This window comes from Hevea brasiliensis, chromosome 12, assembly GCF_030052815.1.
Source record: "Hevea brasiliensis isolate MT/VB/25A 57/8 chromosome 12, ASM3005281v1, whole genome shotgun sequence".
Taxonomy (NCBI): domain Eukaryota; kingdom Viridiplantae; phylum Streptophyta; class Magnoliopsida; order Malpighiales; family Euphorbiaceae; genus Hevea; species Hevea brasiliensis.
The window spans coordinates 38,224,910-38,241,512 of NC_079504.1; the positions used below are offsets into that span (position 1 = coordinate 38,224,910).

The 16,603-nt window shown below is 37.0% G+C and overlaps 1 protein-coding gene across 1 annotated transcript; it reads right to left on the minus strand.

Moving 5' to 3' along the window:
* Positions 1-15,669: 15,669 nt before the first annotated feature.
* On the minus strand, positions 15,670-16,032 carry LOC110664171 (uncharacterized). Its single transcript, XM_021823739.2, has one exon. It carries the CDS (start codon positions 16,030-16,032, stop codon positions 15,670-15,672), a length of 363 nt encoding a protein of 120 aa, XP_021679431.2.
* Positions 16,033-16,603: the final 571 nt, after the last annotated feature.

Consider the following 16,603-nt stretch of genomic DNA (forward strand, 5'->3'; position numbering starts at 1 on the left):
AATAAAGGTAGGTAATGATGTCATTATCATTTTGTTAGAACTTACAGTATAAGACAATGAGGTTCTATTCAGTATGTTGTGTTTTGTAACTTACCAAATGATCATGGTCTTTTGAACAAATTGGTCTCCCTTACTAACTTGGCGAATCCTATACTTCCAAAGTAGAAAATGAAAATTCTAGTTGGGATAGATTTCTAGTGGGTGATTAAATTCTTGTAAACTATTATTCATCTTCAAGTACTTAATGCTGTTATTAGACTAATAATAATTTACAAATGAGCAACCATTCGCTTATCACATATCATATGAGGCTCAATCATGTCTAGCTCCTAATGCTCAAAACCTTAGGTACACATTGTCATTATTGGTCCATCTTGCATTAGATAAGTTATACCCACTAAGTTAGCAAATATACAAATTTGAATCTTAATGACCTTAGATACTTCCATTTGCCATTATTGGCCACTAAAGTATTTACATACTCACAATGTCTTATGCTTAATAATCACTTCAAGAAGATCTCTTAAACCATAAACACTATCCTTATGTGTGCATAGCTGACAGTGTAAATAATTAAAACTTTTTAAGTGATTGCCTTAGTGGAGAGCCATGATGCAATTTTCAAAATTATACCATTTTCAACTTAATCATTTTGTTGGAAGATTCCTTGGTTGTCATAATTACTATTAGGTCTCACTTTGCACGTTAATCGTTTTCATGCATATCATATACACAATTGATAAACATATATTTCCAAAACATACATTCATCCATAAATGGTAATGTAAAAGGTATGATCATGGGCTATTCTATGGGACTCTAATCCTAGCCACAAGAATTAGAGTTAAAGGCTTTCCTAGGTTGTCATCCATCTATTTACAAATAAGCAAAAGGTCTTTAATACTTGAAGTCTTGTGCTCCCACTGATCCCATCAATGATTTGGCCTCCTTTCTTCTTATTGATTTCACCAATGCCAATTACAACATTTATCCTTCGCATACCCAGCTGAAAAATCACAATGAAAGGAGCTCACAAGCCCAAATAAATGAAAGTAGAATCATAAGAAATTATACAACCCTTATATATAATAAAATTAATTATTACATTCCCATAAAAGAATAAAAGGAGCAAGTAATCACAATAGTCTCCTAAAGTCTATAATCATCCATCATACATAAGCATACATTTAACATTTGAATGAAAAACCCTTTTAAATATCATATACTTAAAATAGTAAATTGGAATCATAATCTAACAAGAAGTATCTTTGGTTGAATATGTAATTCAATTCTTTAATTTAAGATTTGTAAATGAAATTGGTCCACATATTGCCTTATGTAACTCTTACATAATTTGGTATAACATTTGTACAGTGCCTTGTTAAAATGGAAGTACCCTGTGTAACATTTGCATAACCCATGTAACATTTGCATAAGGTTCAACATACCATGTGCCGGAACCTATGGAAATTTCAATAATTATAGAATTTACTGCACTAGGTGCATAAGGTGTTGCACAGCTTAGGCAGTACCTGTGCAAGTTTCAATAGGTTTTAGAATTTCTTACACAAGGTGCATAAGGTGTCACATAGCTTATGCAATGACCTGTGCAAGTTTCAGTAGATCTTTAGGAGAGTGCCAAAATTCTTCCTTTATGCCATATTAACATGCAAAACATAATTTCATAACAGATCCTTGAAGAAAAATCATCATCCAACACATGAACAATAAAATTTCTTACAAATTCAACCAACAAACAAACACAATATTATTCCTAAAAGCAAAATGAGGTGGCTCTAATACTAATTGTTGGCTAGACTTGCATAGTTGAAGTTTTAAAATTTTGATTTAGCCTAAATTTCATGCATCTCATGCCTTCATCAATTTCATACAAGCTATTATCAAAACATCAAGGTTGTAGCACTTGCAACCACAACAAGTCCTCAATCTCATTTTGCAATCTAGGAAATATAAAGAAAAGCTCCTACACTAAGTTTAGGGACTTTACCAAATGCGGTGTAGAATCACTATTCAAAAACCTTAATCTAGGTAGCTAGGTTGCCAAACATCAACCTTCTCGTCCATCCTCACAAACTAAAGATTAAATCCTTTTAACATTTAAACTGCAAACCTTGGTGTACCTTTTCTTTTGTCAATGAATCGTACAAGGGGCTGTTGGTTCAAATTGTTTTCTTTAGGTTAATTAAAGAAACAATTTCTTTAATTTCTAGTTCAAGAGCAGCAACTTCAAATGTCCCTTGAACTAGTTATGGAAGAAAGGCACAAAGGTTTTCTAATGGAGGTTGAGAGCGATTAGAGAAGAAGAAGAAGAGCAGAAAACTCTAAGTTCTCCCTAAGGTTGCAATTTATATCCTTTAGGGATATGGAAATCCCTAAAGTGGGGAGGAAATCTCTAACTTTTAGATATTTCCAATCCCTAAACTGTCACACCTTACCCCTCTGCAAGGCATAACATGATCCCGTAGAATACCTAATGAACTACCGAACTTCACCTACCGATAACTCATTAAGTACCCTACAAGGGATTTTAAAACAATTTTCTTATCTTTGACAAGTGGTGAGCATTTCTAATAAGTATTTAAAACATTTAGTTGAAATTAAAACTAATTAATATTTTTGGCCATTTTAGTTTTCCGCAAATCTTATAAAAATTTTGACAGAGTTTCCTCTGTATTTTGAGAAAACCGTTCTTCAAATACCTGAAATAAAAGCACTTCCAATAATTATCTAACCACTGCTTCGGTTTCACAATCAAACTCAATCAATTTATCAAAATTCACAAGTTCAATAATTCTCAAAATACTGTCAATCAATATCATTCATATTTCATTAAAAACAAAATAATTTATACATAACCTTACAAATTTATATCAAAAGAAACACAAACTAAACTTTATTACAAACTTCATACAAATTTGTGTACAAGCTGCTCAAGACCCATTTTTACATGTCCATACATTTATGTGCAATATATACATCAAAAGAAGTATTTACAGTTAGGGTATAAATTATAGAAGGCTTCAAGCGATGACTTCACACACCTCGTGACTCGATCTGCTGCTCCTCTAATCACTTGTATCTGCGGCAATGATAAAGCTATCATTGAGTACTAAGACTCGATGGTGCACAATATACTAAAATAATCTTTATGCAAAACTTAAAGCACATTCATTCAAAAATTTGATTAAACATGAAAATTAAATACAATCATGCATTGTAAGATTTTACATGTAAACCAAGTTTATTTCAAAGTATCAAAACACATTTCATAAAACCCACAGTTAAATCATGCCATTCGAAACAAATAGAATCTCAATAGCCAGAGGCTAAAGAGAAATCACATCACAAGGCTAGCTAGCTCAAATATATGGATATCCATTCACATCCTCTTCTCCTGGCACACCTCAACACTTCTCGGAGAAGGAATCAAAATTCAAAACTAATTACCCCACTAGTCGTGCTAGTGAGGTGTTCAAATATATGGTCATGACACTGTGGTTTCAAAACTTATTTTGACATTTTGCTAAACATTGTCATTTCAATATGCATAATAACTTTCAACAATTTAAGTCAAATATCATAAGAATGCCATCATCCAATATTTCACATTATTCAAAACAATATGCAAAAGATGATTATAAAAGTATACGTTGTGCACAAACCTCAAACGAGTCGTCCTTTAGCCTCGACTCGGTTCCTCGGGTTCCTTCCCGATATTCTTTTCAACTGAAACACACAATTTTACAATGTTTCAGTACTAGAACTTAAAATAAATCCAAAATAAACTTAACTTCACATTTAGCTAGCTCTAACGTGTTAAATTCGACGTTCTCGAAATTTTGTGTTTCGGGTTACTATTCACTGCACTATTCAAGTCAAATTATTGACTTTCTAAGGCTTAATGGGTATGGGAACTCCAACTTCACCCACATACCACATTTTGGTCACCAAACTTGTTGGTTTTGGTCATTTGTTTAAAGCTTAGGTCATTTTGGCAAAATTGCCAATTTTAGGTTTAGTTTTCGAAGTTGCACTATTCCATTGGTCGATCTACTGTTGGAATTTGACAAAACTTCCTTCATAGAAAATGTTCCTTATTGTCTTAAGTGTATTCTCATTTTTGGATCACCTCAATCGGAGTTTTGTAGCTCAAGTTATGGCCAAAATAAGTTTACTGTTCACGTGCACTGTTCATACTGCAATTTAGGTGCTGTCAGATTTTTGGTTCAACTTTGGTCAATTGTTTGATCAAGTTAAGTTCATAATTCGGTCTCACTTTCTTCATATGAAATGTTGTACTATGTCTTAGGTTTCCATCGGTTCAAGAATCGCCTAAATCCGAGTTTTCTAGAGAGAGTTATAGCTATCCAAACTTTGCTGCTCAACTAAAAATCTGCAGAATTTCAGTACAGAAATTTTAACTTTGCTCAATGATTTGAATGAGTTAATGGCCCAATTTGGGTTGGTGTTCTTCATGAAAGTTTTAGGTCTATATCATATCTAATTGCTGGTAAAATTTCAGGTCAATTTGACCTACCTAGCTCGAGTTATGACCAAATGAACAGTTACTGTTCATTTGGTCAGTTTTGGTGCAGGGCAGCCTGCAATCAATTCACTTTGGTCAATTGTTTCACCAAGTTTTGGTCAGTTTTTGGCAATGGTTCCTTAATGAAAATTGTGCTCTTTTATGTCTATTTTCATCTCCAATTGGTGGCATATCCATTAGGCTTGTAAAATTTGAGTTTTGGTCCTTCAAAGTGGGTTTGGTCATGCTGCCAGCAGCATGACCATTGGACCTCCGAATTTAACTTAGTTTCCTATCATTCCCACACAAGTTATTTGGTCATAATTGACCATTATTTCACTTCACAATAGGTCCAACATGCCATTTACATATTTCTCCAAATTTTGGTTCACAAACCCTAGCCTACAAACCCTAATCTTACTAACTCTTGCATTTAACCATAACTAGTGCACTTAACCTTAACCATTCAACTAATCAAAGCTTTTAAACTCCTTCTAATGCATCAATTTCATGTAATTCATACTCCTATCAAGCTGCCCAAATTTCAGTTTGGTCCCTCTCCCATATTTGTTTCATTTAAATCAAGTTATTAGCTCACTTAATTACCTAAACATGCATTTGAATGGAAAAGTAACAATTTAACATACTAACCTTTTGTTAAAGCTTCAAAACCCTATCTTTAACTCTCCTTTCTTCTTGTAATCCTCTTCTCAAGTTGTAACAATAAGCTCTAGGGAGGTTTTTAATGGAGTTATTTGAATTAAGTGAAGAAAACTAAGCTTAAAAGTAAGCTTACATGGAAGACCACTCATGGAGGATTTTGGGGAAAATGGGGTGGCAAAGGGAGAGGTGAAGAAGAAGAAAATTCTAATTTTTTTCCTTTGTTTTCACTTTACACGTTTTTTTACTTATGGAAGACCCCTAAATCCAATTAATTAATTCAATTTATTAATTTAGTTATGACATCATGCATGATGTCATAACTTTTGACTTTTCCAAACTCTTTCCTTTTCTCTTTTTTTTTTTTTCTATTTTTCTATTAGTTCTTTAATTTAATTCTTGATTCCGAAATTTTCTTTTCTCCGATTTTATTTGACAGTTAGGTCAGGAGTCAGCTCTCGGGGTCAATTGACCAAATTGCCCCTCGCCGGTTCATCCCGGTTTGCAAATAATTCCATATTTCTTAGGCTCACGACCTAATTATTTGGTAGCTTAACAGATTCTTTTCGTGATTTTCTCTTTTCCACTTTGTGTTCATAAGGGTCCTAAGGACCGCGGCGTCACTTTACGGTTCGAAATTTGAGTTTAAAGCGACTTGTGATCGTTCAGGAAGTCACTCATCATTTGTGACTCTCGGCTCGTTTAACCTCTTATGTTCTGTTTTTCTTATTTATAGTTAACTAATTAAACATTACTAATTATTTGTATTTATGGGTTCTCAAGTTGTCTTAAATGTGGCTCTAATCTCAATAATTGTCCGGGGCCACAGGTCCAGGAGCGATGAAATCTACCGGGCTATGCAGCGGGGTGTTACAATTCTCCCCCCCTTAAATAAATTTCGTCTCGAAATTTTACAGTATCAATCTACGAACAATTTGTGGGTGTTGTCTCCTCATGTCCTCCTCTCGTTCCCAAGTAGCTTCTTGGCGAATGATGGTTCCACAAAGACTTTTACCAGCGGTATCTGCTTATTCATGTTGCTTCACCTCATGAGCGAGAATCTTTATGGGTTCTTCTTCATATGTGAGGTCTGGATTCACTTCTATTTCCTCTACTGGTATTACATTAGATTGGTCTGAACGATACCTCCTCAACATAGACACATGGAAGACATTATGTATCTTTTCCAACTCTGGAGGTAGTGCCAACCGATATGCCAAAGGACCCACTCTTTCCAGAACCTCATATGGCCCAATGAAACGAGGACTTAGTTTCCCCTTTCTGCCGAATCTCATAATTCTCTTCCAAGGAGAAACTTTGAGGAAAACTTTCTCACCCACTGCATACTTAATATCCCTTCTTTTCAAATCAACATATGACTTTTGTGATGCGATGCGACTTTAAGTCGACCTCTGATCACCCGGATTTTCTCTTCAGTCTGTTGAACTATTTCGGGTCCAATCATTTTTCTTTCACCCACGTCATCCCAACACAACGGGGTTCTACATTTCCTGCCATACAAAGCTTCATATGGAGGCATCCCAATGCTTGATTGGTAGCTGTTGTTATAAGCAAACTCAATCAAAGGCAAGTGTGTATCCCAACTGCCCTCAAACTCAATCACACAAGCCCGTAGCATATCCTCCAAGATCTGAATTACCCTCTCGGTGGCCATGCATGCGTGGGTGGAATGCGATCTTGAAGTTCAATCTAGTTCCTAGGGCTCTCTGAAGACTAGCCCAGAATCTAGAAGTGAACCTAGGATCTCATGTCGACCACGATGGATCTTGGCACTCCATGCAATCTCACAATCTCATCAATGTATAACTTGGCCAATCTTTCTAAAGCGTAGTCCATCGGTTTGGCGAGAAAATGAGCGATTTAGTCGATCTGTCAACAATGACCCAAAGCGCATCATGACTCTTACGTGTCCTCGGAAGTCCCATCACAAAATCCATCGTTATTCTCTCCCATTTCCACTGCAGTGCTGGTAGTGGATGTAACAACCAGTGGGTACTTGATGCTCTGCCTTTACTTGCGACAAGTTAGGCATTTGGACACAAACTACGCCACATTTCTCTTCATACCCATCCACGGTAATGCTCCTTTAGCCCTCTATACATTTTTGTGCCACCAGGTGCATGGCAAAAGGAGACTCATGCGCTTCCTTCAAAATGATGCGCCTCAAGTTAACATCATTAGGAACACATATTACGCCTGGTGTAGCAATAGACCATCATCTCGATTGAGAATTACGGTTTCTTGCCTGTCGGACTTCTCCCATCAACCGATACTTGATCATTACGAGCGACCATTCTAATCGATCAATCAATCTTGTTTGTACATGCCATGCAAGCTGCTTTGCCCATCATCATTAATCTCTAAGTGGCATGCAATGATCTTAACTCATGTACCAAAGACAAAGGAGTAACGTAGACTTGCCATAGTCTTGCGACTTAAAGCATCAGCCACCACATTAGCTTTCCCTGGCTGATAGTCTATCAGACAATGATAGTCTTTTATCAACTCTAACCATCTCCTCTGTCTCAAATTCAACTCCTTCTGGGTGCCCAAATACTTCAAACTCTTATGATGCGTGTAGATATAACATTTCTCCCCATACAAATAATGTCTCGGATCTTAAGAGCAAACACAATGGTGCAAGCTCCAAATCATGTGTTGGATAATTCCTCTCATGCGGTTTAATTTGGCGTGATGCATAGGCAATGACATTTCGATCTTGCATCAACACACAACCTAACCCGTTGTGAGAAGCATCAGTAATCTGTATATTCTTTACGGTGTGGGTAAAGTTAGGGCTGAGCTTGATCAAACATCTCTTCAATTCATCAAAACTCTGTGGCATTTATCCATCCTTTGAAATTTTACATCTTTTCTAAGCGGCTTGGTCAATGGAGATGCCAACATGGAAAATCCTTCACAAATCTACGGTAGTATCCGGCTAAACCAGAAAACTACGAATCTACGTGACATTTACGGGTGGCCTCCAGTAAGGGCGACTTCAATCTTACTTGGATCTACCTTGATGCCCTCTTACGATACTACATGCCCCAAGAAAGATATTTCTTTCACCAAAATTCACACTTCGACAATTTGGCATATAGTTGTTTCTCCCTCAAAGTCTGTAGTACAATCATGAGATGTCTATCATGCTCTTACGCATTCCTCGAATAGACCAATATATCATCTATGAATACCACCACAACCGGTCGAGGTATGGTGCGAAAATAGTGTTCATCGGATCCATAAAAGCGGTAGGAGCATTAGTTAACCGAATGGCATGACCAAGAACTCATAATGGCCATAGCGGGTTACGAAGCGATTTTAGAAATACTTTGCTCTTGTACTTTCGGTGATAATAACACGATCTCGAGTCAATTTTGGAGAACATTTTGCACCCCTCAAGCGATCAAACAAGTCATCAATGCGGGGTAATGGATATCTATTCTTTATTGTCACCTTATTCAATGCCAGATAATCAATGCACAGGAGAGTGCCATCCTTCTTCTTTACAAACAATCTTGGCGCTCCCAAGGTGACACACTAGGCGGATAAAGCCCTTGTCAAGCAACTCTTGCAGCTGCACTTTCAACTCTTTCAATTCTGCGGTGCCATTCTATATGGCGTTATGGAGATTGGGTCCACACGAGCATAACATCAATTTCAAGCGCACCTCTCTTTACGGAGGTAATCCTGGCAATTCATCAGGAAATACATCCGGAAAGTCACATACCGTAGGGATGTCCCTTAGTGCTGGACTCCCCACCTGGGTGTCTATCACATGTGCCAAGTATGCTTCACACCCCTTTTTAATCATCCTTCTGGCTAGTGCAGCCGAAATGATGTTTGATGGCAGTAAATGCCTCTCCCCGTGTATTACCACATCACCGTACAAAGGGAGACCAAAAGTGACTGTCTTGATCTCTGATCAATCATAGCATGATGCCTGGCTAACCAATCCATGCCCAAGATGATATCATACTCTCTAAAGGGCATTTCAATCAAGTTTGACAGGAAAACATGTCCTTGGATCACCAAAGGACAGTCTCTATAGATTCTGTTGACCCGGACCTCTTGTCCTAACGGACTAGTTACTAGCACTTCAAAACCCATTTGCACACATGGAACAGCAAGTGAACAAACTATGCTAGCACTAACATATGAATGGGTTGAACCCGGATCAAACAATACAAATACATCTTGATCAGAGATAGAAAATATACCAGCTACTACATCAGAAGTCTCAGCCTCTTCTCGCTGTTTCATTGTATAAACTCTGACCGAAGCACTTCCCTGTGCTGATTGACCAACTGTGCCCTGACTGCCTGAAGCAGTGCCTCTACCTCTGCCCCTTCCTCTGCCAAATGACTGTGAACCTCTGGGAGCAGGACTCTGAATAGATCCTTCAGCAGTAGTAGGAGCTGGACCATATCTCGGAGCACTAGTACAGTCTTTAGCTATATGGCCCTTGCCTCCACAGTTAAAACAGGCTCCAGTGGCCCAATAACATTCCCCCCCATGAATCTTGCCACAAGTCTCACAGGGGCGGGCAGAATGTGAACCCCTGCTTGACTGCTGACCAGACCTAGGGGGTCTCTGTCCAGAGAATCGGCCCCTACCAAATCTTCCACCTCGACCCCTGCTGGGTCCACTAAACTTCTTTCTCTTTCGGAGTAGCAGGAACTCTGTTCAACCGATTTTCCCCCTTGTCTTTTACGATTTTTGACTTTTTCCTTCACTGGTTTTATGCGCTTCAACTCTCTCCAGTTCAAGTGCTTGAGACATAAGTTCTGAGAAGTTACTGTGTCTAAATCCCACAACTTGCATCCTTATGCTGGGCTTCAAACCCGTCTCAAATCTCTTGCATCTTGCTTTACTGGTAGTAAGGAGACTCTCCGCATAGTGACTCAGGCGGGAGAACTCCCTCTCATACTCTGCCACTGATCGATTTCCTTGTTTCAAACTCAAAAATTCTTGCAACTTCTGATCAACATATGCGTCTGGGATGTATTTCTGTCTGAACTCTCTAATGAAGTCATCGAGTTAGCTTGGTGGTTCGACCAAGGCGTGGGGATGGTCTTCCACGGTCATACGCATCCCTTGCGATGGCGACCACAGTACTCAAGCTTCAATTCATCTTGGCAGTGCAGCTTCTTAAATACTCTGTCCATTCTTTCAAACCATTGCTCTGCCTCAAGTGGGTCTACTGTACCCTTAAATTCTGCAGCCCCATACTTCAATAATTTATCATATTATGCTTTGGAGCGGTGGTTGTGCCACGGTGGTTGGGGTGGAGCTTGAGCGAGGCATACTGACCATTTGTTGAAACATTGCCGCTATCTGCTTTGTCTGGCTGTGCGAGGAATTTGCGGCATTTGTGGCTGGTCTTCTTTGACCCACGACATTCGATAAAGTGGGGCTTCCCCTTGTGCCTCGGCTTCAGCATTGCTCAAGCGAGCGATCCTTCTTCCATTTGATCTGAAGTTAGGGTATCTCTGAACAATTAACACAAGGAGATTTCCCTCCGTTAGTTCATATTCATGATGTAATGCACTGTATGTAACAATTATGGACATTGAGCAGTTGTACTTAACAAAGAAAAGACACAAATTCACAATTGAAAACATAATTCAAAAACTTGCTCTGATACCACTAAAACATGTCACACCTTACCCCTCTGTAAGGCATAACATGATCCCGTAGAATACCTAATGAACTACCGAACTTCACCTACCGATAACTCATTAAGTACCCTACAAGGGATTTTAAAACAATTTTCTTATCTTTGACAAGTGGTGAGCATTTCTAATAAGTATTTAAAACATTTAGTTGAAATTAAAACTAATTAATATTTTTGGCCATTTTAGTTTTCCGCAAATCTTATATAAATTTTGAACGAGTTTCCTCTGTATTTTGAGAAAACCGTTCTTCAAATACCTGAAATAAAAGCACTTCCAATAATTATCTAACCACTGCTTCGGTTTCACAATCAAACTCAATCAATTTATCAAAATTCACAAGTTCAATAATTCTCAAAATACTGTCAATCAATATCATTCATATTTCATTAAAAACAAAATAATTTATACATAACCTTACAAATTTATATCAAAAGAAACACAAACTAAACTTTATTACAAACTTCATACAAATTTGTGTACAAGCTGCTCAAGACCCATTTTACATGTCCATACATTTATGTGCAATATATACATCAAAAGAAGTATTCTGATTAGGGTATAAATTATACAGAAGGCTTCAAGCGATGACTTCACACACCTCGTGACTCGATCTGCTGCTCCTCTAATCACAGTATCTCTGCGGCAATAAAGCTATCATTGAGTACTAAGACTCGATGGTGCACAATATACTAAAATAATCTTTATGCAAAACTTAAAGCACATTCATTCAAAAATTTGATTAAACATGAAAATTAAATACAATCATGCATTGTAAGATTTTACATGTAAACCAAGTTTATTTCAAAGTATCAAAACACATTTCATAAAACCCACAGTTAAATCATGCCATTCGAAACAAATAGAATCTCAATAGCCAGAGGCTAAGAGAAATCACATCACAAGGCTAGCTAGCTCAAATATATGGATATCCTTTCACATCCTCTTCTACTGGCACACCTCAACACTTCTCCAGAGAAGGAATCAAAATTCAAAACTAATTACCCCCACTAGTCGTGCTAGTGAGGTGTTCAAATATATGGTCATGACACTGTGGTTTCAAAACTTATTTTGACATTTTGCTAAACATTGTCATTTCAATATGCATAATAACTTTCAACAATTTAAGTCAAATATCATAAGAATGCCATCATCCAATATTTCACATTATTCAAAACAATATGCAAAAGATGATTATAAAAGTATACGTTGTGCACAAACCTCAAACGAGTCGTCCTTTAGCCTCGACTCGGTTCCTCGGGTTCCTTCCCGATATTCTTTTCAACTGAAACACACAATTTTACAATGTTTCAGTACTAGAACTTAAAATAAATCCAAAATAAACTTAACTTCACATTTAGCTAGCTCTAACGTGTTAAATACGACGATCTCGAAATTTTGTGATTCTGGTTACTATTCACTGCACTATTCAAGTCAAATTATTGACTTTCTAAGGCTTAATGGGTATGGGAACTCCAACTTCACCCACATACCACATTTTGGTCACCAAACTTGTTGGTTTTGGTCATTTGTTTAAAGCTTAGGTCATTTTGGCAAAATTGCCAATTTTGGTTTTGGTTTTCGAAGTTGCACTATTCCATTGGTCGATCTACTGTTGGAATTTGACAAAACTTCCTTCATAGAAAATGTTCCTTATTGTCTTAAGTGTATTCTCATTTTTGGATCACCTCAATCGGAGTTTTGTAGCTCAAGTTATGGCCAAAATAAGTTTACTGTTCACGTGCACTGTTCATACTGCAATTTAGGTGCTGTCAGATTTTTGGTTCAACTTTGGTCAATTGTTTGATCAAGTTAAGTTCATAATTCGGTCTCACTTTCTTCATATGAAATGTTGTACTATGTCTTAGGTTTCCATCGGTTCAAGAATCGCCTAAATCCGAGTTTTCTAGAGAGAGTTATAGCTATCCAAACTTTGCTGCTCAACTAAAAATCTGCAGAATTTCAGTACAGAAATTTTAACTTTGCTCAATGATTTGAATGAGTTAATGGCCCAATTTGGGTTGGTGTTCTTCATGAAAGTTTTAGGTCTATATCATATCTAATTGCTGGTAAAATTTCAGGTCAATTTGACCTACCTAGCTCGAGTTATGACCAAATGAACAGTTACTGTTCATTTGGTCAGTTTTGGTGCAGGGCAGCCTGCAATCAATTCACTTTGGTCAATTGTTTCACCAAGTTTTGGTCAGTTTTTGGCAATGGTTCCTTAATGAAAATTGTGCTCTTTTATGTCTATTTTCATCTCCAATTGGTGGCATATCCATTAGGCTTGTAAAATTTGAGTTTTGGTCCTTCAAAGTGGGTTTGGTCATGCTGCCAGCAGCATGACCATTGGACCTCCGAATTTAACTTAGTTTCCTATCATTCCCACACAAGTTATTTGGTCATAATTGACCATTATTTCACTTCACAATAGGTCCAACATGCCATTTATATATTTCTCCAAATTTTGGTTCACAAACCCTAGCCTACAAACCCTAATCTTACTAACTCTTGCATTTAACCATAACTAGTGCACTTAACCTTAACCATTCAACTAATCAAAGCTTTTAAACTCCTTCTAATGCATCAATTTCATGTAATTCATACTCCTATCAAGCTGCCCAAATTTCAGTTTGGTCCCTCTCCCATATTTGTTTCATTTAAATCAAGTTATTAGCTCACTTAATTACCTAAACATGCATTTGAATGGAAAAGTAACAATTTAACATACTAACCTTTTGTTAAAGCTTCAAAACCCTATCTTTAACTCTCCTTTCTTCTTGTAATCCTCTTCTCAAGTTGTAACAATAAGCTCTAGGGAGGTTTTTAATGGAGTTATTTGAATTAAGTGAAGAAAACTAAGCTTAAAAGTAAGCTTACATGGAAGACCACTCATGGAGGATTTTGGGGAAAATGGGGTGGCAAAGGGAGAGGTGAAGAAGAAGAAAATTCTAATTTTTTTCCTTTGTTTTCACTTTACACGTTTTTTTACTTATGGAAGACCCCTAAATCCAATTAATTAATTCAATTTATTAATTTAGTTATGACATCATGCATGATGTCATAACTTTTGACTTTTCCAAACTCTTTCCTTTTCTCTTTTTTTTTTTTCTATTTTTCTATTAGTTCTTTAATTTAATTCTTGATTCCGAAATTTTCTTTTCTCCGATTTTATTTGACAGTTAGGTCAGGAGTCAGCTCTCGGGGTCAATTGACCAAATTGCCCCTCGCCGGTTCATCCCGGTTTGCAAATAATTCCATATTTCTTCCGGCTCCCTGACCTAATTATTTGACTAGCTTAACAGTTCTTTTTCGTGATTTTCTCTTTTCCACTGTGTTCATAAGGGTCCTAAGGACCATGACGTCACTTTACGGTTGAAATTTGAGTTTAAAGCGACTTAGTGATCGTTCAGGAAGTCACTCATGTTTGTGACTCTCGGCTCGTTTAACCTCTTATGTTCTGTTTTTCTTATTTATAGTTAACTAATTAAACATTACTAATTATTTGTATTTATGGGTTCTCAAGTTGTCTTAAATGTGGCTCTAATCTCAATAATTGTCCGGACCGACACCGGTCACCGGAACAGTGAAATCTACCAGGCTATGCAACGGGGGTGTTACATAAACCATATAAGTGGTGGAGAATCTCTCCAATTTGGAGACGTATATGACACTTATCCAACAAGTTCATAATTTGTCTCCCACTAAGGCTTGTGTAATGACCCAAGCTAAGGACCATTACTAGTACTAGGGATTGGGTTAGTTTAAGGCTATCGAAACCCATAGCAAGCCTAAAACCTATGAACATACCTTTAACACCTATATTATTAACACTTAAACATATCACAAACCATTACACTTTAGACTTTTTATCCATACATAAACATCTTTAACATAAAAGTGGTTCATAATTTGAACTAGTTCATAAATTAACCCTTAACATGCATAAACTTCCCAAAACTCATCTTAAAAATAACTTTTCATGAAAGTTAAGTTATAAAAACCTAATCCCTCATCAGCTTTCATAGATCTCCTATTAGATCAATAAGAAAAGAATGTTATCTCTTTTCTTAGAGCTTGGAGGTGAGAGAATCAAAGCTCCAAAGCTTGAATCTACTCTCCCAAACTTTTAAAAGGAAGAATCCACCTCCAGATTTTGAAAAATCCAATAAAATATCTTCAAAGAGCTCCTTGTGTGCTCCAATAGTTAAGAGAGAGAGAAGAAGAGAAAACCTAAGTGTTTTTGGCAAAAAAAAAAAAAGAGTTTTAGTACCTTTTATACCCTCTATGTCGAAGGACTTTTGGTTGTCGGAAGCTTCAGTTCCAGCTACCAGAGTCCATTTTGTTTAAAAAGGGATTTAAGCCAAAAAAAGACTTCGACTGCTAAAAGTCCATCCGTTGGCTGTTGAAGTTTCTTTTGCACAAACACCCACTTAAAAACTTTTCCTTAATCAAAACTAGTAAAACATTTTCATTTTTAAAAGCATTTTGAATACTTCAAACACACATACATAAATACATTTCCACATCTTACCACCACTCCCTTATCATTGAAGTTTTAATTTTCACCAGAATATTCTATCAAGGACAGATATTCTGATATTGAAAAATGGCGGGTATTACATTCTTCCCCTCCCCCTCCTTAAGAACATTTATCCTCGAATATTAAAATAAACTCATAATAAACATGACATAACATATATAACTTACATAACATACCTAGAAAAGGTGGGGATATTATTGTATCATGGAGTCACGAGTTTCCTAAGTGCACTTTTCCATGTTATAGCGATTCCGAAGGACTTTGACCATAGGTATCTCCTTATTCCTGAGCTTCCTTATCTGAGTATCCATGATCCGAATAGGTTGTTCAACATGAAAAAGATCTTTCGAAATTTCCATGTCTGGTTCACTTATAACCTTGTTCAGATCTAACACAAACTTCCTCAAAATAGAAACATGGAACACCGGATGGATTCTCTCAATTTCTGGTGGCAAAGCAAACTTATAAGATACATTCTTGACCCTTTGCAATACTTCATATGGTCCAATATATCTCAGAGTTAGTTTACCTCTCTTTCCAAATCGGATGACACCCTTCATTGGAGACACATTTAGAAGCACCATGTCCCCTTCCTAGAAAACCACTTCTCTCTCATGGAGATCTGTATAGCTTTTCTGTCTACTGGCTACTATTTTCAACCTTGCCCTGATTAAAGGCATGGCTTGATTGGTGATTTTCACCAACTTTGTTCCCGCTACAACTCTTTTACCTACTTCTTCCCAACACATCAAAGACCTACACTTTCTCTCATATAAAGCCTCATATGGTGTCATTGCAATGCTAGAGTGATAGTTGTTGTTGTATGCAAACTCAACTAGAGGAAGGTACTTTTTTCACGATCCTCTAAAGTCAAGTACACACATCATCAGTATATCCTCTAAAGTCTATATGGTCCTTTCTGACTGTCCATCTGTTTGAAGATGAAAAGCTATGCTAAAGTCTAACTTGGTGCCTAACTCATTTTGAAGATAGTGTAAAAAATTTGATGTGAACTGCGGTCCTCTATCGAAGACTATGGCCTCTAGAGCTCCATGCAACCTTATTATCTCTACCATGTACACTTGAGCCAACTTATCCATAGAATAATTAGCTCTAACAAGAATGAAGTGAGTAGTCTTGATCAACCTATCCACT

What these genes read in the sequence shown, in the direction of transcription:
- LOC110664171 (XM_021823739.2), bottom strand. Translation starts at nt 16,032, where the DNA reads ATGGTGCTTCTAAATGTGTCTCCAATGAAGGGTGTCATCCGATTTGGA.